Genomic DNA, 23,724 nt, shown 5'->3' with positions numbered 1-23,724 from the left:
TTGAAGAAGGAATATTTATACAAATTAAAATTGATCATTTAGCATAATAATATTAATATTGAAGTGATTTTTTTATTTATCAAATACTTAAATTAATGAGATATTATTAAACATAATATGTCGAGATAAACGGACCATATTGTGATCCTCTTAGTGAAGTATAGAACTATTGTTTAATTAATTTATTTTAATCTCTTAAAAGAATTTTTAAATGTTAGTTTTTTTAAAGTTAAGATAAATTATCGATTCCATATTATTATTGGAATTTTTTTTATTAGAATATAATAGAGAGATTGACTTCACATACGAATTATTCATATAAGAAAATTGATAATACTTCCAACACAAAAAAATAAATACTTTCTAAAACATTGCATATGTCGAAAATAATATCTAAATAAACTATTAGAATTTTCACTTCAAAATGTTTGTCATGAAATATTTTTTTAGAAAATTATTCTGAACAAGTTTTAATTTTAAGATAGCTTAAATAAGCTTAATGAAATGGACTTTACTTAATGGATATTTCACTCAAGTACTAAAAATATAAATGATTAAACTCTTTTTTAATCAGATATAAAAGAAATCCCAACATTCATCTAGTACTTTTAGAAAGAATTCCATTGTACATAAAAATCATTTAAAAAAAACAGTGCACAATTAATTTAATTATGGTATTTGAAAGAATAATATATAAATGTATACAAAGTTATGCTTATGAAATTATTTTACCATAAGATACAATTTTTAAAATAAATAAAAATATTTTGTCCTAAAACTATTATATTAGGAATTAAATTGAATTATTTTATATATTGATAGACTAAATAAAAGTTTTCTTATTTATTCAATAAAATTTGAATAATATGAAACATATAGTAAAACAGTGATAAGAAAGAAAAATATAAATAGGATGTGATAAAATATGCTAAAGAAGAAAAGCGAGTTGAAGTAGCTGCTTATAAGGTGTAGATTTGAAACAAAATTGAAAATCAATATTGGTTGAGAGCAGAACTTTGAAGTTTGAATCTGTGTCGTTTGGCTTTTCTGAGGCGTTTGGCTTTTCTGAGAATTAATCAAGCACCTTCAACCCATATTCTCATCCTCTTTCACTTTTCAATCTCAAAATTCAGTTTCAGTTTCAATTTCAATTTGGTTCATCAATCAATCAACCAATTCCCATCCTCATGTCCGACGGATATTGGAGGTACGCCGCCGAATCGCGGCATGCCCCTTCCTCTATCACCGGCAAGCGCTCCCGTTCCGACTTCGGTATGCCTTCAATTTAGGGTTTTCCTATATTTTCTTCTCTCGCTAGGTTTTCGTCTCAACGCAAAAGGCCACCATTACATATTTCGCCAATTCTTAATTCGAAATGTTGAATTTTCCCTTTTATTGATCTTTCCCCCTTCCAATTTCTGTCCTTTCTTGTTACATAATTTTTATTTTTCTTGGTTTGGTTTGTTTTGTTTCCTTTTTTTAACCGTTAAACTCTTTCCCTCGTTCCAAATAGAGGTTTATTTTTGTCCCTTTTAGTTTGGATACTCTGTAGTAGGTCAACTGTCATGATTTTATGCAACATCGTCATCTTGTTGGCGGGTGTTTATGCTGAACCGAATTTGGTCTTAAATCTTTTAGATACATCTCCTTGATTAATGGTGAAGAATTCTTTGTTCCTGTTTTGTCCAAGTGCCAAACTATTTTTTACTGTGGGCTTAAAACAAGATATAGATTCAGGACAAGAAAAATGATGATACTCCCCTTCTAATTTTTCCAGAGCTTTTGGAAAGAAGTTTTTATTTTATTTACTGGTCTTGACACAATATGATTACCTAAGTCTGAATTTTGTGCCCATGATATTACTCTTTTTGGTGAGTCTGTCTAATTTTGGATGAATCTATCTTTTCTTCTGATATATAATTTCAATAATGAAGCTACTATGTTTGAAATTCATGTTGTCTTAATCTTAGGGTTGTATCTTGATGGGCATATTTTTCCCCTGTCATGTGATTTTAATCTTGCGTATTTCACAATCATCATGTGAATGATTCATTGTTACCTTGTTCCTGTCTTTACATTCTCATTAGTTTAAAGTATTTTTTAATTTTGAAGATGTCTCTGGCGTTCATGACTTGCCCAATTACTTTCCCCATGATGATGATAGAGGAGGGCTACGTGTAATTAGAGATGCTGAGTCCCTTGATGCATCTTATGAGAATTACCTCCGTAGTGCGGTATTAGCTATTTTTCGGTTCTTAAATGGCCATTTATCTTTTTTCTTATTCTTTTATCCCCTGATTGTCATATATATATTGAATATTGAATTTGTAGGCAACTAGAACGTATTTAAATGTGTTTGTTTATGGATATGATAGAGATCTGGTTGAGTGGATTTTTTATGCTTAAACTAATGGCAAAAACACCCAAATAATTTCTGTTTCAGCTCCAAATTTCCCATGGGAGATTTGAAAGGAATAGGGGGAAAATTGGAATTTTTTCTTTTATTAGATACATTGTTAGGAGTAATAATACATTAATTGTCGTGTCCTATTGTGTGGTGAACACAAAATCCTGAACTCTACCTTGTCCTAATATCCTATCCAGTTAAAGTGAGCATGTGATGGAAATGGAATAATTTATATCACTGTCTTGCCCATCTTGTTCGATCTCGTTTTATCACAAAGTACTTCTGATGTGTGAAATAGGCCCCTATATGTTTAAGGATAAAAAATTGTACATTTTTCATCAGATTTCATCATATGGTTCGGGACAGTCCACTAGAACCATTGGAGGGCGAGTTCCCAATCGTACTGTTGACGATTCACATGTTGCAAATATTGGAGGAGTAGACAGGGGAACAAATGCAAAAGACAAAATCCTGGGGTTTAGTAGTGGAAGGGCCGACCGTTCTCTTCCACCTGATGCTACAAGTACACTGTTTGTTGAGGGTTTGCCTTCTAACTGCACAAGACGAGAAGTAGCTCGTATCCTTTCATCCAATTCCCCTTAGAGGCAATTTTGTATTTCAGGGTCTTTTTGAACTAGAATTTGTAAAAATAGGTCCGTTGATAATTCTTTTGTAAAATAGGGGTAAGTCGTCAGGGTGGAGGACGACATTACAGGTGAAGTCGTCTCCACCTTGCCGGTTTCTATTTTTTTTTTCAAAAAAGTGAAGTCGTCACCATGAAAACCGGTATCTATGAAGTGAAAAAGTGAAGTCGTCCTCTCAAGTGACGACTTCACTTTCTTTTGATGTTAGCTTTGTGGTAATTGTGATATTACTTGTATCGTGCTTGCCTTTGTTACTACCAATTGTGTTATGTGTGAAGATAGTGGAAGCCAGAGCAATGTTAACTTAGGCCTTAGACAAAAGAGGTAAGGAAAATAAAGAATCGGACTTATTTGCGAGAGGCAATATTCCTCCAAAAAAGGAAGAACAACATCTCTTTGTGCCAAACAATCCTCCAATTGAATCTCCACCTCTTCTGGCTTCCACTATCTGCACACATAACACGATTGGTAGTAACAAAGGCAAGCAAGATATAAGTAATACCACAATTACCACAAAGCTAACATCAAAAGAAAGTGAAGTCGTCACTTGAGAGGACGACTTCACTTTTTCACTTCACAGAAACCGGCTTTCATGGTGATGACTTCACTTTTTTGAAAAAAAAAATAGAAACCGGTAGGGTGGAGGACGAATTCACCTGTAATGTCGTCCTCCACCTTGACGACTTACCCCTATTTTACAAAAGAATTTTCAACGGACCTATTTTTACAAATTTCAGTTCAAAAAGACCCTAAAATACAAAATTGCCTAGATCAATGCTTTCATTCGGATTTAATTCTTCTGCAAGTGAGATGTGAAGAGTGAGAGATCTACTGTTGATTTGAAATAAAGTGTTTTTGTGAACAGAACCCACTTTAAATCAACGGTTGATAGGACCTCAGTTTCTCTCTTCACACATATCCTCTTAGAGGAGTCAAATCTTTTTCATTGTAGATTCTTCCTCCTTAACTCGCGAGATACAGATATTTTTCGTCCTTTTGTTGGCTACAAAGAAGTTAGGCTTGTTAGCAAGGAGTCAAGACAAGTAAGTTTAATCAAAAAGTTAAAAAAAAATTGTATACGTTGATGGACTTTTTACTTCTATTTTGTGCAGCCAGGAGGTGATCCACTGGTACTTTGTTTTGTCGATTTTTTGAGTCCAGGCCATGCAGCAACCGCCATGGAAGCATTGCAGGGTAAGGCCTCTATTTCTTCTACTCTTATAATGCCATCCTCATGTGTGTCTTGGAAAATCCCGTGTTCCATTTCTTTATCCCCTTAAGTTTGAATATAGAGAAAATGCTGTAGAACCATTTTTTTGCATTTTCATCGAGTTGGCAAGAACGAACCGAATATTCGACTACTTTATGATTTGCATTCCTCATGTCCGTGCCTCAAGAGCGTGGGCTGCTCTGCATAATATATGCTGGGTTTTGGGTAAAATATAAATCCATTAACCGGATGAGGTAGTGATGGATTTAGAATGTGAGTGCTGCCTGAAACATACTCAGTGGTATTGGATCAAAGGATCTTATTGCAAGTGGAATCCTAGAGCACTACTTGATGGTCTTTCGACATCACTAAAAAGCTGCATACCTTTTAACCCTATGCGATACATAACACTTTTATGCGGGGATGGAGATGGTTTGATTCTGATGAAAGCTTTACTCAAGCTTGGAAAGTTAAAAGACTGATTCATGTAAAAAGTAATGTCACGATAATGAATTTTATGGACTCTGTTCATCATTGTCGTGCTCATTGATAAAGCTGGCACCCATATATAATCATATCTGGTTGAAAGATTTTGGGGGCTAGATTATGAATGCCATGCAATTTGACATTTCCATGTTACGGAGGCAGGCCTCCTGCTTTTGAGGAAGTCATGTGGGTTCGGTGAATTGCTTAAAATAATAGTGGTTGCATGGAATATAGATCGCTAAGGGCCTGTTCGACAAAATACGCTCTCTTGGTGTAGTAGAATTGCCACATTCATTTGCTCCTCTCCTCCATCTACCTGAACCGTAAGATCGTGTGTTGCATGTCACAATTTATTATTTGTTCTGCCGCATAGATACTTAAACTAGGGTAGTATATATTCGACCAATATTCTAAGTTTTATTGAATGGCCAACGGTGAAGACAGTCTAACGATGGAGACTTATTGAAAGTTTACTAACCCTTCCTTTCAAGTAGCAAGTTTGACCCCTTTGGTAACGACTGATGCACGCATATTCACCCATGTTGGACATTGGGTTTGAACGTATTTAGATGCATTTGAGGTTTATTATGTATGTCATAAGCCGAGTTAAGATACAACACGCGTCTTATATCATCTTCCTGTTGACACCCTAATCCGGTGCTCAGAACACGGCTAGTTGTTGAGCGTAAAACAGTGAACGTTAATTTTGCAGGTTACAAATTTGACGAGCTTGACCGCAACTCGGTCAATTTAAGGTTTCAATTTGCTCGGCGCTATCCTGGTGCGAGGTCAGGTGGCGTACATCGTGGCAAACGTTGAATTATGCAATTACAGGTGATTAATTCTATTATTTCAATACGCCCACACTGTTTGTCAATGGTCGTTGGGTGCTGGATAAAAACTTAAATATAAACAGTTAATCATGCTGAATCGTGAAACGAAAATTCCATGTAGGAGTCACTCACGATGGGGAGGTTATGATTATGATTTTGAGAGGCAAGTGACCAACATTGCAGTCGAGAATTACAGTTGCTTTCATTAGGAACAAGTCGATCATTGTCGTATTCGTGTGGGGAGTGCTCGCTAGAGATTCAGATTGTGCGTGTTTGAGAAAAAATGTTTAATTTATTTACTATAAGTTGCTTCAAATTGTCTTATGCGAAATAACTTATGACTTAAATGGCTTTTCATTGCTCTTTCGAATATATTTGTCTACTAATAAGAAGGATGTTTTCCATGTGAGCCTTGTATATATCAAGTACTATTAATTTTTAACCTTATTAGATTAGTATAATTAGACAAATGTCGATTTTCTCATTCTTGTTTTGTCACAAATCCATGATCATACCTTCTTTTTTGCCATTGATATATATTTTTCAGGTTAATATGATTTTTCTAGTTTGTAGCTTTAATATGAAAGGTATTCCCTTTTCTAACTAATATCCTTCATTGCATAGATTTGTGTTTCGTGTTGTTAGTTTTACTCTTGGGATTATGCATGTGAACTATTAGGTTAGTCCCGATCTGTAATTATAACCCCGATGGCAATGACCTGCTAATGTAGCAAGTTAGACAACTTGGTTATTGCATATATTTTATTTTATTGTGAGTGTTCAGTCCCAGTTATACCGTCAACTTGAAGTGGATGATAAAATGTTGAAACAGAATGTGCCGTGGGAAGGCATTGTTCTTTGAATTTGATCCTTGTTGGTTTAGTCCATAATCTGATCTCATCTCTGCCCTTTCCCACGAAAGATACGAAGGTATCTTAGTAGCGCCCTTCAGAGAAAAAAAAAGTCTTAGAAGATAATGTCCTTTGAGACGTTTGCTAGTGCTGCTTAAGGAAACAAATTAAACAGGAACTAAACCTCACTTTAGCACTGCTATAGTGTTGTGAGTAGTTGCGATTTTTCCTTGAGGGCCACAATTTTCGAAGACATTGCCAAGTAACTTTCTAGTATACCATCACCGCTCAATTTCGTTGTCATTAAGTATATCGTAATGCTTTTCTCCAAAATTGTGGAAAAAGCAAAAAAATGGTGAAAATAAAAGAGTTGATATTTTATTTATAATTTTTAGACCTTAAAACCATAATATGAAAATAAAGTCATATTTTCATATTTGTAAATGGGTTATTCATGCGTAAACAAAAAAGTTGACGATAAAAAACTTAAAACCAAATAAGAAATGTGACCACTATTCATATAATGAGATGTAAACTTGATTTTATAATTCAATTCTGTAATGCTGAGCTATATTTCAAGTTTTCTTTTTCAAATTTGTTATGTAAAAATGCGTGACAAATGGGCATAAAGTACTACTAGATCAAGTTGCTATATTGACGCTAGGTTTTGTGAAACGTATATTGGTTGTTACTGCTGTCAACAAGCCTCGAGAATAAGAATCCTGTGATTTTGCTGTGTGAGACATGGAAAGCATTAGGCAATTCCCTCATGGCTTGCTCATTTGCCAGTTGAGACCAGAAAAAGTAGCATTTGATAGTAAGCAGTATATCATTCTTGTTGGGCCACGTTTAAGAATAGTTCGAAGCACTCATTCCATTAACCGTAACTTGGACAGTTATGGCCAATTTATCCTATACATTCATATCTTTTACTATATCTCAAACTTTTCTCTTTTTCCTATCTTTCAATTGCAGAGTAACATTTTTCTCATAATAATATGCAGTTGGTTGGTTATGGAATATGCAGGATATTTGCTTGGAACAGCAGAAAAGAGAGCAAGATTTGGTTTTTATTTTTTGTACGCTATGATAATTATTTGTTATAGATTCTCTTTCCAAGTAATGGTTCTTAGGAGAGGTAATGTTCATTTGGGGCTTCTTTCATTTGAATTCCCTTCTGTATGAGTTCTTCTTAGACCTCGAGCAATCGGAAATGTTAGTTATGGTTTGGTTGCACACAGGTGGGTGTCTCTCTTGGATATTTAAACATAGACGTATATAATTGTTGGCATTTCATACGAATAATTCTAATTTTTCACACAAAAATCTTCTTATTCACCATATAAATAAAATATTGAATGGTTTTAAAATCTTCTAAACTTAAATGTATTTTTTTTTCATTTAATACTTCATAATTTGTTGGTAAGAATTGTTGGAGAGTATATGTCATAAGATATTGGTTGGTTCCCATGAAGAAATCAACAAAAGAAACAAAAGGAAAAGAGAGAAGGATGCATATGGCGAGAAAGAAGAGAAAAACTATCGTATAAAACTCTTGAATGATACAAGTGTAGAGGATAGAGAGAACAAATACAAGGGTTGTAAAACAGAAAAACTAGAATAAACAAATAAAAGCATTAGCGTTGGGTGAGGCTGCACAAAGCTGATGATTAGTTTATTAGCCCCTTGCAAGCTCAACGTAGTGATTTTCAAGGCCTAGCTTGGAATAGAGATAAATAAAAGGTTGTTGGGGGCAAGACTTTTGTGAATATGTCTGCTAATTGAAGCGAAGATGAGATACGGAGCAACTTTAAGAGACTAGAAGCAACTTTCTCCTGAATGAGATGACAGTCGATCTCAATGTGTTTAATGTGCTCGTGAAAGACCGGATTGGAAGCAATTTGAATGATAGATTGATTATCACAATATAGGAGGGGGCACGGGAGCTAACAACAACACGGAAATCATGAAGGAGAAAGGTTAACCATTGAAGTTCGCAAGTAGTGGTGGCGAAAACGTGATACTCAGCCTTGAAAGAGCTATGTGAAATTGTTTGTTGTTTCTTAGATCTCCATGAGATAAGAGAATGATTTAGATAAACAAAAAAAAACTAGTGATTGACTTGCGGGTTTCGAGACAAGTGGCCCAGTCAGAGTCGCTGAAGGCTTTTAGTTGAATGAGAGAGTTGTTGGGAAAGAAAACTCAAGAACCAGGAGAACCCTTAGGATATTGAAGCATATGATGTGTAGCTTGTTGATGAAGATTGGTGGGAGTTGATAGAAACTGGCTTAGATGGTGGGCAGTGAAAATAATGTCAGGACGCATAGTGGTAAGGTAAATTAACTTTCCAATAAGACGACGATATGACGTGGAAGAGGCATCGTTGAGGGGTTGAGGAATGGTAGCGGAAGTGTATTTTGGAACCGTAGGAGTGGGCACAGGTGAATTATCAAGCATTCCAATCCCGTGGAGGAGACTAAGGATGTACTTATGTTGACAAAGATGAATGCCACTAGAGTTATGAGCCACCTCAGGACCATGAAAATACATTAAATCATCGAGGTTCTTGATACGAAAGGTTGAGTGAGGGAGGGTCGTAACGCGTTGGATTTCCTCAGCATGATTTCTCGCAATAATAATGTCATCGACGTATATAAGAATCGTAATGTAAGTACTGTTATGGTGCAGAAAAAGAGAATGGTCTTTAGATGAACAAATATAGTGATTGGAAATTGTAATGATCAGGCGCACCCAAGCTCTACTCGAATAATAGCCCATTTAAGGTCGACCTAAGCACGTCCAACGACCCATCAATATTATGAATTGGAAGAACGTCACAATGACATGTCATCCCCTCAACAAGCGGAATTAACAGACGAAATATCACAACAGTCAGCTACTCCCTATATGGCGGAACCACCTCGTCATGTGATCAAATTTCTAAGTCAGCCATCTGGAAAAACTGGTAGGGCTTGGCATAAGAAGACTGGGAAAAACACGGAGGGGGGACACAAAATTTTGGCTCTTGCTAGACGCTTATTCAGCATATAGTCGGTCAAAACGTTGGCAAGAACAATTGGCGCCCACCGTGGGGTCTCGGTAAAACAGATTCCCAGACCCTAAACGACCTAACGTTCACAATGGTTGAGAGCCCATGACCAAATGCCACTCATCAAACCAACCACCCACAAGATGCCCAACCGGATCCGACTACTAGGGAATTGATGCAGCAGATATTGGAGTTGAGGCGAGAGAATGAGCTAATTCGCCAGAGGGCTAAAGAAGCTCATCGTCGTGCTGAGGAGGCTAGCGTAGAACACATTGCAGCTTGTTAGGAGGCGGCGGAAACCCGGCGACAGATGAACGAAACTCTCTGAGGTCAAGACGCGCTCCAACGAGCTAATGAGGACCTTTTGAGACACATACAAATGAGAGATGAGCGTGAAAGGGGTCGGGGTATAGAACTCGTCGTACCTGATGAGGGATATCCCCTCTCTGCCCCATCATGGCTGAGGCTGTCCCACAACAATTCATTGTTCCAAAGATCCCCCCTTTCTCAGGAAGTGTGGACTCCAAAGCGCACCTCAAAGCATTCAACGCTCAAATGTTGATTTCTGGAGGTAATGATGCAGTGCGCTGCAAAGTGTTCGTAGGCACGCTCGCAGGCACAACTTTAAAATGGATTAGTAGCCTACCCCGTTCTTCCATCACCTCGTTTACCATTCTCGCACGCACATTTCTAGAGAGGTTCACAGCTAATAAAGTTAAAGTGCCAAAGATGGTAGACCTCTTTGACATGAAACAAAGCTCGGATGAGACGTTGAGGGATTATCTGAATCGTTTCTATGATGCGTGCACGTGTATCTCAAGCCCCTAATGAGGAATTCCTGGTAGATGCATTCGTAAAGGGTTTAAGGGCGAATTCGTTCAACGAATCCCTCGTCAAGATCCTTACATTGTCGCTTTCAGAAATACGACTAGGGGCAACCACACACATAAAAGTAGAGGATGTGATGAGACAGAAGCGATGGCAGGAGAAGCGTACCATCAGCGACTCGAAATCTCGGGACACAAGACACACCTACGACGATACTTTTGTCAAAAGATCCGATAAGAGATATAGCCTTTACGTTGCACACACGTCCGTTGCTAGGCAGAGCTGCAGGACATAGACCGATAGACAGCAAGAACCTCCCAATAGGAGATATGAATACAATAGTTGGCAGCTTCGTTCGTGGGGGGTTATGTCCGCTAGTAGAAAGAGATATACAAGGAGCGTGATGACGAGCTCTGTAACTTGGCAAAAAAAGATAATGCCAACTATCACGTTGACGGACGATGATCGGAAGGACGTCGTTCCTCATGAAGATGATCTGGTCGTGGTATCCATAACTGCTATGGGGAGACGTGTCCACTAGGTCCTAGTTGATCAAGGAAGTTCTGCCGATGTCATGTTCTGGGACACCTTCGTGGGCCTGGGCATGCCACACGATCAGTTACGGCCCTTCGATGGAGTGTTGGTTGGCTTCGCTGGAGACCTCGTGGAGATCAGGGGGTACACTGATTTGAGGACAACATTCTCAGATGATAAAGCGGCAAAGTCGATAGTAGTACGATACATAGTCGTGAAAGCACCGTCCTCGTACAATGTACTCTTGGGTCGATCGTCCCTTAATCAACTTGAAGTCGTTGTCTCTACAGCTCATCTAAAGATGAAATTTTTGGCGAACAATGGCCATGTCGTTACATTGAGGGTTGACCAAGCCATAGCCTGAAAATGCTATGCAAAGGCCAGGATACAATGAAGGAGGAAAATGACACCCAAAAAATTGATAGGGATAAAGGAAGAGACCAACAAACTACTATCAGTCAAATGGTTATGGTGAAGAATATGTGTAGATTTTTCCGACATCAATAGTGCCTGCCCAAAGGACTCGTATCCCTTGCCTAACATCGATATGTTGGTGGACAACGCCCCAGGATGCGAATTACTTAGTTTCATGGATGCGTATTCGGGGTATAACCAGATCAACATGCACCCTGAAGACGAGGAGAAGATGACATTCATGGGAGAAGCAACCACATATATCTATAAGGTCATGCCTTTTGGTCTTAAAAATGCTTGTGCCACCTATCAGCGCCTAATGGATCGGATCCTGAAACCGTTGTCTAAGAGAAAGGTGCAAGCATATGTCGACGACATGGTGGTGACCTCCACCTAACCGAAAGCACACGCCACCGACCTCGATGAGGTATTCGCAACTATAAACAACTATGGATTGAAGCTCAATCCGGATAAATGTGTTTTCGGGGTTAAAGCTGGTAAGTTCTTAGGATTCTTACTTATAGAGAGGGGAATTGAGGCAAATCCCGATAAGTGCGCGACGATCCTGAACATGATAAACCCGAGAAACGTCAAGGAAGTGCAATGGTCGACGGGACGTATGGCCGCCTTATCAAGATTTTTACCGGGGGCAGGAGACCGAGGACATCCGTACTACGAGTGTCTTCAAAAGGGTAAGAATTTCCGATGGATAGACAAATGCGAACAGGCTTTCCTACAACTCAAAGAACATCTTTTGAGTCCTTCGATTTTGTGCCGACCACAACCAGGTTCACCTTTAAAGCTATATGTAACTGTCACCAACAGGGCCATAAACTCGACCCTGATGCAAGATCAGGGGGAGGATCAACGACCAATATATTTTGTTAGCAAGATTTTGTGAGGAGCGGAAATCCGATATCAAAAAATTGAGGAAGTAGCCTTAGCTATGGTGGTTTCCATGCGAAGACTACGTCATCATTTCCAGGTACACTCTGTCATAGTCATGACCGACCAGTCCATAAAGTAGATTCTCCAGAAATCTGAGGTGTCAGGGCGTCTTGTCAAATGGGTCATTAAGCTCTCAGAATATGACATGTCGTTGGAGCCTCGGGGTCCAATTAAAGCTCAAGTGTTTTCTAACTTCCTGGTCGAGTTAACTCCGCTGACAACAAAGGAGGAGAAGACCAGAGGATAGGTACTATCAGTTGATGGGACGACGAACTCGAAGAGAAGCGGTGCTGGAATCATCCTGGAAGATAGACATGGCACTTTGATAGAACAATCGCTTCACTTCGCCTTCCAAGCAAGCAACAACCAAGCAGAATATGAATCCCTCATAACTGACATGCTGCTTGCTAAAGAACTAGGCGTCAGGGAGCTGACAAAAAAAAGCGACTCTTTGCTGGTCACAGGGCAAGTGTCAGGGGAATACCAAGCTAAATACCCTTTGCTCTCTCAGTACCTGGATTTTGTTCGGGCTTAGCGGTCAACTTTAGCTCGTTCAAATTGATACACGTTCCACGAGAACAAAACTTGTGTGTTGATCTTCTGTCTAAATTGGCGAGCTCCTCATGACCGGTACGCCAAAGGTCAGTGATACGGGAGACATTGGTAATACCCAAGTCACAAATATCGGATCAAATGTCCAAATATGCTCAATCATCACCAATCAGGGGGTGGAACCTTCCTTAAACTCATGGCTGACTCCCTATCTAACATACTTGATGAAGGGCCATCTTCCATCCGATCTCACCAAAGCTCAAGCAGTCAAGAAGAACGCGGCCAAATACATCATCGTAAAGGGTCGCCTTTTCCGCTGAGGGTTCATCCCACCACTCCTCACTTGCGTCACATCAAAAGAAAGTTTTAGTGTAATGATCGGGCTCCATGAAGGCATTTGCAACAGTCATGTCGTAGGCAGAGCTCTATCCCTCAGGATTCTACAAGTTGGTTATTACTAGCCCACGTTGAAGCAAGATTGTCAAGATTTCACGAAAAAATGCCCACAATGTCACTGATATTTCGATCTCCACCGAGCTCCACCCGAGGATTTACACTCCATAAGCACCCCCTAGCCATTCCACACATGAGGAATTGACATTTTGGGACCATTTCTCCTGGTGACAAGGCAACAGAAGTTTCTGATAGTCGCTATCGAGTATTTCACAAAATGGATCGAGGCTAAAGTTGTGGCAATGATTACAACGAGCAAGGTAAAGGCTTTCCTCGGGAAAAAACATTGTTTGCCGATTCGGAATCCCGAGATGACTAATCTCCGATAATGGAACACAGTTCACAACATCGGTCGTTTGTGAAGCATGTTTAAATTTCGTCAAGTGTTCACTTCAGTTGAACACCCACAAACAAATGAACAAACAGAGACAGTTAATCAAATAATCGTAAGAGCATTGCGTCGGCATATTTCCACAGTGAAATCGGAATGGCCAGAAGAGTTATCGGGGACTCTACTCGCCTATTATACTACTCTGCAATCGACAACACGAGAAATCCCATTTAATTTGGTATATGGAATGGACGCAGTTCTACCTATGGAGGTCGAGCAACCTACTTTTCGAGTAAGAACATTCTCTATCTCCTCAACGGAGGAAGGCATGCGAGCAAATTTGGATACCTTAGATGAGTTAATGGAAGCAACAAGAATCAACAACGAGGCAATGAAGAGACAAGTTGAATCTAGATACAAAACCAAGGTCGTCCCGAGGTCATTCAGAAAGTCTGATCTTGTTCTCAGAAAGGCTCATTCTCTACAAATCGAAGATAAGCTATTCGCAAAATGGACAGAACCTTTCCGTATCAAACAAGTGCTCGGCAATGGCGTGTACATCTTAAAAACCCTGGATGGTCTGGAAATCCCCCAAACATGGAATGCAGTGAATCTTCGTTTTTATTTTAGTTAAAACTTTTTGTATCCTATCCACACTGACACTCTTTTTCCCTTGATCAAGGAACACAAGGGTTTTTTAATGAGGTCAGATTTATTCTCTAATAAAGTTCTTGTTTCTTTGTTCCTAAAAATTGTACAATCTTTCGACTACGTAAGCTCGGCTTAGGTGTAGTGAAGAGCAGTCTAAAGCGACCACCTGAGCTCGGCTTAGGGGCGGTGTAGAGCCGTCTAAAGCGACCACCTAAGCTTGGCTTAGGGGCGGTGAAGAGTCGTCTAAGGCAAACTCAGTTTAAGGTCGCCACCAATTCTATCATTTAAAATTGTTTTTTCAACTCAGCGTGCTCGCTTTAGACTTGAGGGTTACGAACAAGCATATATAAAACTACGCACATCCAACTCACGCGACCACACAATTCGACCACTCAAAAATATTGAAGTCTACGACAGATTATAAATACAAAACATCAAATGTCACAGGTACAACTCTGGCCTCAAGTTTAGATAAATTTTACAGAGCATTGTCTTTAAATATGTAAACCTATTCGTCTTAAAAATCACCCATCAACCAAGTTGCCGTCAATAAGGACCTTTAGGGCATCCACACCAGAAAGATCAACCGAGGGACATAAGAGTCAGATCTGCTCCAAGGCCACCTCAAATCCCACTCCATATGTCGTGGCAGCCTCGTTGGCCAGCTTCTGTTCTCGACCTTGGTCTGTAATCGACAGAGGTTTTCCTCCAACCCGGTTGCTTTTTTGGTAGCGTTCTTCAAGGTGGTCTCAAGGTCAGTTGACCTCACTTCTTGTTCTCTGAGGTTTTTCCTCAACTTCTCCATTTCTGCAAGCTCGGTAGTTAGGCGAGACACTTCTAACTTCATAGCAATAATCTCCTTGTCTTTCTTTCCCTTAACAAGGCTCAAATTGGTCAGTTTCTCACACAAGGATATTGAGGACACATCAGCCTTATGGAGAAAGGCGCATGTGTCCACCTGGACTGATGACACATCTTGGTTCAACAAACATTGAAGGTCTCCCTCAAACACATTATGAGCCATGCTATGTGCCGCATGATGGTATTGATGAGTCCCAAAAGCTTTGGCAGACATTACTTGAACCTTCTAGTGGCATCACCCTTATAGAAGAAATGGCGTGTTCAGGACATGTAGGAGAAGACGTCATTGCCATCTCGATTTCAATTTGGACAGCGGACCCTCTCTTTCGCCGCTTCTGTTCGGTGTCGAATATTGTCTCCTCATCGTCATATGGTATTAGCGTGGCGTCCGTAATTTGGACTGGAGCCTCACGATGATAGGTGGGGGTTTGGGAGCTCGTATGCTCTTCAGACGCCTAACGAGGTCCTTCTTTGACATGCCCATCCTTGACTCTGCAAAACAAGATGAGAAGTTGTCACTTCAAGTACAAGAAACTCTCTAAAGAATAAATAAGACAACTACCCGAGGAACGACCGATGTAAAACATGAGGTTAGCAGGTTGAAATTCGAAGCTCAGTACTTACTTGGTCTCAAAAAGTGTTTTGAGTTGCTCTAGCAAGAGACAATGCTCTTATTCTTGAGGCCCCAACAAAGCTCGAATTTTGAGTACAATATAATGGAAAGCCTTCCGAGAGATCAGGCTCTCTGAGGAGGGGCTCAGATTTTCAGAAAAGAACCTTTAAACCCCTTATAAGACGATTGGAATAGAGTCAGAAGTCCCTGGCCTCCTACACCACTTAGAGACCACCATATCTATTTGGTTGACTTTTTCATCTAAAAAAATTTCGTACTTGGAACTAGCCCGAAGTGGGTGCATGAAATATGAAAAGCTTGGACGAAGGCCCAACTATTCGGATGTAGTTAGCCCATTTAAGGTCGACCCAAGCACATCCAACGACCAATCAATATTATGAATTTGAAGAACATCACAACGACAGCTCATCCCCTCAACAAGTGGAATTAACAAACGAAATATCACAATGGTCAGCTACTCCCTATATGGCGGAACCACCTCATCACGTGATCAGACTTCTAAGTCAACCATCCGGAGAAACTGGTAGGGCTTGGCCTAAAAAGACTGGGAAAAACACAAAAGGATGATACTGATTTTTTGGCTCTATCTAGACACTTATTCGGCATATAGTCGGTCAAAACGTTGGTAAGAACAGAAATAAAAAATTTAATTTTGCATACCATTGACGTTTGGCTTGCTTAAGCCTGTATAAGAAGATGAACAATGGTGAATTTCACCATGGGTGAAAATGTGTCAAAAGAATTGAGCCCTTTATGCCGATTAGATCCTTTAGCGACAAGACGTGCTTTGTAGTGATCTATAAACCCATTGAAACGATATTTAATCTTATATATCCAGAGGCACCTATCCCCATCTTATTGGCCGGAAGGTTGGTGATAGTCCAAGTGTGATTGGCTTGTAAAGAAACGAGTTCTTCATCCATGGCAACAACCCACCTTGGATCTTTAGATGCTTTTGTGAAAGAATGTGGTTCGAGAGTATAGGAAATAGACAATACGGTGTGCTTGAAACAAGGAGATAGGAACTCATATCTAACATAGTTGGAAATATGTTAACGAGAAATAAAGCTAGTAGCTAAATCATGTAAATATGCAAGGGTCTTAGACTGTCGAAGGGATCGCTGAGGTGTTTTAGGGACATGAACAATGTTATGATGTGTATGATTAATGGAGGTAATAGGAACATCAATCATTTGATTATCAGGACACAATGTAGTGGATGTGACATGATCAACAAGAGCGGTGCAGTTGGTATTAGTTTGTGTTTTAGTAGTGGTATCATGTATAGTAGATATGATAGAGGAATGAGGAAAAACATCATAATCATGTTTTCTTTTTATATATTGGCCTTCTGCGAGACAATGGTCAAGTTCAAGTTTTCTTTTTATATATCGGTCATCTACGAGGCAATGGTCGAGTTCGGGTTTTCTTTTGGTATATCGACCCTCTGTGAGGCAATGGTCGAGCCTAGGTTTTCTTTTGATATATCTGCCCTCTTTGAGGCAATGGTCAAGTTCAGGTTTCCTTTTGGTATATCGGCCCTGTGTGAGACAATGGTCGAGCCCAGGTTTTCTTTTGATATATCGGCCCTCTACAAGGCAATGATCAAGTTCATGTTTTCATTTGGTATATCGGCCCTCTACGTCGCAATGGTCGAGCCCAGGTTTTCTTTTGGTCTATCGGCCCTCTGCGAGGCCATGGTCGAGTTCAGGTTTTCATTTGGTATATCGGCCTCTGCGAGGCAATGGTCGAGTTCAGGTTTTCTTTTGGTATATCGGCTATCTGCGATATAATGGCTAAGTTCAGGTTTTCTTTTTATATATCAGTCCTCTGCGAGGCAATGGTCGAGTTCAGGTTTTCATTTGGTATATGGGCCCTCTACGAGGCAATGGTCGAGCCCAATTTTTCTTTTGATATATCGTCCCTCTACGAGGCAATAGTCGAGTTCAGATTTTCTTTTGGTATATCGTCCCTCTGCTAGGCAATGGTCGAGCCCAGGTTTTCTTTTGATATATCGGTCTTCTACTAGGCAATGGTCGAGTTACGTTTTCTTTTGGTATATCGGTCCTTTGCGAGGCAATGGTCATGAATTTCTTTGGTCACATCGAGACCTTTTACATGATAATGGTCACTGAGTTCCTCTCGTTCGGATGGAGACCCTCTCCTTGGGTTTGGTCATGTCTACCTTTAAATATCTTTGACTCTTTTTCATTCTTTTTATTTTTCGTCTATATTTCTTTTTGAAACCCGAATGAAATTAGTGTTTTTATCTTGACTTATCTTTTACTATGATAATATGAAAATTTCACTTTCATCATCTTATCGAGTAAAATCTAAGTAAAGAGGGATAGCTGTCAACACCCAATTTCGTTCGGGTGAATGTATTTTGTTTTGTTAAATAAAAAATAAAATAAAAATATGTTTGGTTTTTAACTTTAATTCTACCATGAAAAAAAAAAGAAAAAAAGAAAAAAAGAAGAAAAAGAAGGGAGAATCTAATTTGTTTTTAATTGTCACACCCTTCTCATGAACCCAAATGTTTTATATATATTTTCACTCTCACTGTTTGCTATTTACACTCTTCACATACTTTTCACATGACATGTCAAAAAATGACATTTTATGATTTCTGTTTTTAGAAAAGGGTATAATAATATGAGCAATATGTTTTTATAATAATTTGAATAAATATCTTGCATTTATGCTTAGGTGATGTGTCTCATTATTTTTGTAGTCAGAGAAGATATAATTAAAAGCAAATATTTATGATAATAATGCTTTTAGAGAATGGTACGATTTTAATAGTTAGAATAAGATATTCCTGGTAATAATTAAAATCAATTATATGAATAATATGTTATGATTTGATCACGATCTTTGTGTGACAAAATATGATTCTAGTAATTACAGACAATATTTCGTTAATAATTATAATCAATACCGTGGATATTATGCAACGATTTAATTTCTATAATATGTTTCATCAGACCAATTCCTTCCTCATATATTTTATTATAATTAAAGGACTAGGATTTCAGTGGTATCCCAAGGTGCCTATATAAGCACAAAACCTGTCAATGCAAGACACAGAGAAAAAAAATCGAAAACCCCCTATTCTTTCTTTATTACCAGAACACACACGCAAAAGGGGGTCACCTTACTATCCTTTCAGTCAGTTTTGCTATGTTCATGTCCTTGAAAGGTAAATTCTTTTTACTCCTAATGTGATTCATGATTCTCTTATATATCAAATGTATGATCGATTGATATGTTATATGATTAAATGTGTGTGTTAGATGATTTTGGGTTTGTCATTAATATGCTCAACCCTTCTCTTTCCTTTTATTTGGAATGCCATCTATTTTGATAATTAAAAAGGTTTCTTTCGTATGCTTTAATTCTCCTTAAAAAAATAATATATAAATTAAAAAAATTTATATTATTGTTTTTATATAAGTATTGAATATCATGTCAAGTCTTGGACTTGCTTGATAATCAAAACACTCCTTCATAGATTTCTAATTCTTTTTTTTAAAAAAACAATAATAATAAAAAACAAAAATTATAAAATTATTTTAAATATCATGTCAAATCTCGGAGTTGCTTAATAACTAAATATTTCATCATGTAGAATCTCGGGTTCTCTTGATATTAATAATATATATATATATATATATATATATATATATATATATATATATATATATCTAAAATTTAGAAAATAATAATAATAATATCAGACAGCCTCTTTTTTATACAGAACTATGTTATCCCTGATTTTCCAAATGAAAATACGTAGGAGTAAGGTACAATCTTCATCAGACAAAAAAAATAAAAAACCAATTTTGTTTTTAATCTTTATTATTTTTGTATGTGTTTTTTATTAAAAATCAAACAAAATAAAAAACACATACAAGAATAATAAAGATCACAAACAAAATTATTTTTTTATTTTTTTTGGCCCGACGAGAATTGTACCTCGCTCATATGTATTTCCATTTGAAAAATCAGGAATAACGTAGTTCTTTATAAAGAGAGGCAATTTGATATTACTATAATTTTCTCAATTTTAGATTTATATATATATATATTATTAATATCAAGAGAACCCGAGATTCTACATGATAAAAGATTTCGTTATTAAGCAAATCAGAGATTTAACATATTTAAAATGATTTTATAATTTTTATTTTTTATTATTATTGTTTTTTAAAAAAAAGAATTAGAAATCTATGAAGGAGTGTTTTGATTATCAAGCAAGTCTAAAACTTGACATGATATTCAATACTTATATAAAAGCAATAATATAATTTTTTTTATTTATATATTATTTTTTTAAGGAGAATTAAAGCCTACGAAAGAAATCTTTTTAATTATCAAAATAGATGGTATTCCAAATAAAAGGAAAGAGAAGGGTTGAACATATCAATAACAAACCCAAAATCATCTAACGTGAACCCATACACATTTAATGTAAGGCCCATTAAAATCTTTTATTCTTTTTCTGCCCTAAAGTAAGGGGCTGCCCTTGTAAGTGGGCCTAACACTTCTCCCCATTTTCAGAAAACTGTTGTTCTTGCCTTAGAGCCGCAACCGCCTTCTACCTCTACTAGGGTTTGGTACCACCGTGAGCACGCAAGTTCGAACCAGTCCTCCTTTCCTACGTAAGTGCTCCTTCTGTCTGTGCCTGTATTTCCGCCATTGTTGCTCTAAGTAACTCATGTTTTCGCTGTTGGTTATAGTTTCCAGCCCCTGGTGTCGTCCCTCGAGTTACTGCGTTCCGCTGTTTGGGGTCAAGATCGTGTGCGAGTCATTTTCCAGGTAGGGAAGCTAAGACATTGCTCATATGTCCCGTTTTCTTCGTGGTTTGGTTGTTGTTTCGAGTTTGTATGGTTGGTGTGATGCTATACTGGTTTTGAATGCATGAATCTGTCGTTGAATCTGTTGTTTGGCTGGCGCGAGGGACTGTTGCAGGAAAACAGTGGCGAGACCTGCTAATCTCGCCCAAGCGAGCCAGTCTCGCCTAGGCGAGATGAGCAGGGGCTCGCCCAAACCCTATTACGCGAGAGGTCGCCTAGGCGACCCGCTCATCATTTTTGAGCGAGCGAGTATCTCGTCCAAGCGAGAGGGTTCTCGCCTAAGCGAGAGGGTTCTCGCCTAAGCAAGATCCTGTGTGGTTTTCCTGATGCTCTTTCGAGCCCTCGCCTAGGCGAAGGGGGGCTCGCCTGAGCGAGAACGTCTCGCCTGAGCGAGACCCTTCAGCCTGAGCGAGGGGCTGGGCGAGGCAGCACGCTGTTTGGATGCTTGTTTGTTCTTGGATGATTGATATTTGTTTGGGTATGAGTATTATGATGAGAAACATGTATATAATGGAGTATTATGTATGCGTGGCATGATTCATGGACTGTAGATGATGGGTTGGGTGTGAAATTGGCATGTGAACTAAATGAGTTGGTTATTGTTAAAGTGGCATGAAAACGAGATGAGTTGAGATCTTACGAGCATGGATGGGTTATGATGAGCCGGAATGAGTTGGACTTGGAAACATGAAAGTTGTTGGCCTTAAAGGGTGACGTAATGAATATATTCTTGCATAGTGAATACTTTTTGACTGTGTGATCATGTTTTGTCTATGTCAGTGCATAATTCCTTGGGGTCTCTAGGTGAGACTTCCATGGTCGCGCTTCAGTGGTCGGGACGTAATTCCATGGCTCCTGTTAGTGGGTGTCCATGTTGGTGCCCCATCTGTATAACTAGGTAAGGATTCAAGGTAAGGATTGCATCCTAACACTCTAAGGAGTCAGTTAGTCTCACTTAGAGCGGACTGACTCTTGTGGTGAGAGTAGCAGGAGGCCTGAAATTCATTAAGGGCTAATCTTGTGGTGAGGGAAAATTGATTCATTGTAACACTTGTAACACATAGCTCGGGGGTGAGCAGAGGTATCCACCACAAGTGCAAGCATCCGTTGAATCCGACCATGGTTATATGTATCCAGATGAGTCAAGTCGTGTCGTAGTGTATTGCCTGGACAGACATAACATGCTTGGTTGATTTGAATGTATAGTATTGTGGAATTATATCTGATTTGATGGATGAACTCTTTTGTGCTCTAACTTACCCTACTTTCTTTGTTGTGTGATCTGCTGTGTGGTACTCTCTTTTGCGATGATCATCAACTTGTTGGTGTGAGCAGAGTAGGCAACAGGGGGTGGAGATTCCGCTGCATAGTCCGCGTGGTTAACTTTGGTTAACTTAGATTTATGTACTTTGGTTAACTTTTCATCTAGTTTTCTCTTGGGCATCGTGGTGTGTCATGGATTGTATGGAGTTGAGTTTAAAACTCCCAGACTGCACTTTTATGTTATCTTTCTTGTAATGCTTCCTTTAATTTCACGTACTTAATTAAATGGGGTGTTACATTTAACCATACAACAGGTCAATCTATCATACATTTGATGTATTAGATAATCATGAACAGAGCGCAAAACTGACTGAAAGGATAGTAAGGTGACCCCTTTTGCGTGTGTGTTATGGTAATAAAGAAAGAAGAGGGGTTTTTTTGAATTTTTGTTCTCTGTCCTGCATTGGAGAAATTTTGTGCTTGTATAGGCACCTTGGGATACCACTGAAATCCTAGTTTCTAGTTTTTAATTATAATAACATATACGAGAAAGGAATTGGTCCTGATGAAATATATTATAGAAATTAAAGGGTCACATAATATCACGTATTGATTATAATTATGAACGAAATATTTGTAATTACTATAATCAATATTTTCCGTCACATAAAGATCAAATCATAACATATTATTCATATAATTGATCCTAATTATTAACAGGAATATTTACTTCTAACTATTAAAATTATATCATTCTCTACCAGCATTATTATTGAGAATATTTGCTTCTAATTATTAAAAATATATCTTCTCTTACTACAAAAACAATGAGACACATCACCTAAACATAATTGCAAGATATTTATTCAAATTATTATAAAAATATATTGCTCATAATATTATACCATTCTCTAAAAAAACAGAAATTATAAAATGTACTTTTCTGAGACATGTTAAGTGAAGAGTGTGTAAATAGCAAACAGTGGATGAAAATATATATAAAATATTTGGACTCATGAAAAGGGTGTGATCATTAAAAACAAATTAGATTCTCCTTTTCTTTTTTTCTTTTTTTCATGATAGAATTAAAGTTAAAAACTTAAAATATTTTTATTTTATTTTTTTATTTTTTATTTTTTATTTTTTATTTAACAAAATAAAATGCATTTAGCCAAATAAAATTGGGGGTTGACAATGATCTATTTATTTTATTTAAATAATTTTCAATAAGAACATTAAAGAAATAATCAAGAAACCGAGTCAAAAAAAGGAGGAAACCATAAATGTCAGAGTTGGCGCAACAGAGTTCTTCTGATACCATCATAAGATATTGGTTCTCATGAAGAAATCAACAAAAGAAACAAAAGGAAAAGATAGAAGGATGCAGATGGTGAGAAAGAAGAAGAGAAAAGTTATCGTATAAAACTCTTGAATGATACAAGTGTAAAGGATAGAGAGAACAAGGTTTATATACAAGGCTTACATAACAGAAATACTAGAATAAACCAAAGGTGTCGCTGCGACGAACAGAGAGAAGACAGGAAGAAACCAAAGGTGCCTCACCAGGAATCATGAATGCGAGAACGATAACGAAAACGGGATTAGGGTTCCAGTTTCGAAATAGGGATTTATTCCAAAGTAGGGTTCAAACATATGGGAATCTAGGGTTCTGAACCCTCGAGAACAATCACCAGATTTTAGGGATTTTGATTGATTAGGGTTTTAAATTAAGGATTTAGGATTCTAAATAAAATTAATTAATTATCCAAAAACATACATGAATTAAGTATGGTGGCTTCGATATCACATATAAGCAAAAGCATGATCTGATTCTAACAATCAATCATAAATAATATCCCATACTGATAATTATGCTCTGTAAATAATGAACGGTGATCCAGTTTATTTTCTTTTGG

At 37.9% G+C, this 23,724-nt stretch overlaps 1 protein-coding gene across 7 annotated transcripts; it reads left to right on the top strand.

Annotated features, from left to right (window-relative positions):
- Positions 1–941: 941 nt before the first annotated feature.
- Positions 942–7,729, top strand: LOC114163811 (RNA-binding protein 1-like). Of its 7 annotated transcripts, none has more exons than XM_028048152.1 (7): positions 950–1,272; positions 2,113–2,234; positions 2,750–2,984; positions 4,027–4,094; positions 4,164–4,245; positions 5,460–5,581; positions 7,459–7,635. In XM_028048152.1, the coding sequence occupies exons 1-6, from the start codon at positions 1,188–1,190 to the stop codon at positions 5,564–5,566; spliced, it is 699 nt and encodes a 232-aa protein (XP_027903953.1). In that variant the 5' UTR covers positions 950–1,187; the 3' UTR covers positions 5,567–5,581; positions 7,459–7,635. The 7 variants fall into 7 exon arrangements, with proteins under 7 accessions (XP_027903956.1, XP_027903955.1, XP_027903950.1 ...); XM_028048151.1 differs by lacking the exon at positions 7,459–7,635 and adding an exon at positions 5,702–5,989 and having other exon boundaries at positions 952–1,272; XM_028048153.1 differs by lacking the exon at positions 7,459–7,635 and adding an exon at positions 5,702–5,989 and having other exon boundaries at positions 954–1,272; positions 4,033–4,094.
- Positions 7,730–23,724: the final 15,995 nt, after the last annotated feature.

Source organism: Vigna unguiculata, chromosome 9 (assembly GCF_004118075.2).
Source record: "Vigna unguiculata cultivar IT97K-499-35 chromosome 9, ASM411807v1, whole genome shotgun sequence".
NCBI classification, from domain to species: Eukaryota; Viridiplantae; Streptophyta; class Magnoliopsida; order Fabales; family Fabaceae; genus Vigna; species Vigna unguiculata.
This window is presented reverse-complemented; position numbering and strand designations above follow the sequence as displayed.

Bases quoted from the DNA above. Each gene is read 5' to 3' on its own strand.
- LOC114163811 (XM_028048149.1), top strand. From the start codon at position 1,188: ATGTCCGACGGATATTGGAGGTACGCCGCCGAATCGCGGCATGCCCCT. The intron at 2,985-4,026 runs GTATCCTTTCAT...TTAACTCGCGAG, and splicing joins CACAAGACGAGAAGTAGCTC to ATACAGATATTTTTCGTCCT. The intron at 4,246-7,458 runs GTAAGGCCTCTA...TGGAATATGCAG, and splicing joins CGCCATGGAAGCATTGCAGG to GATATTTGCTTGGAACAGCA.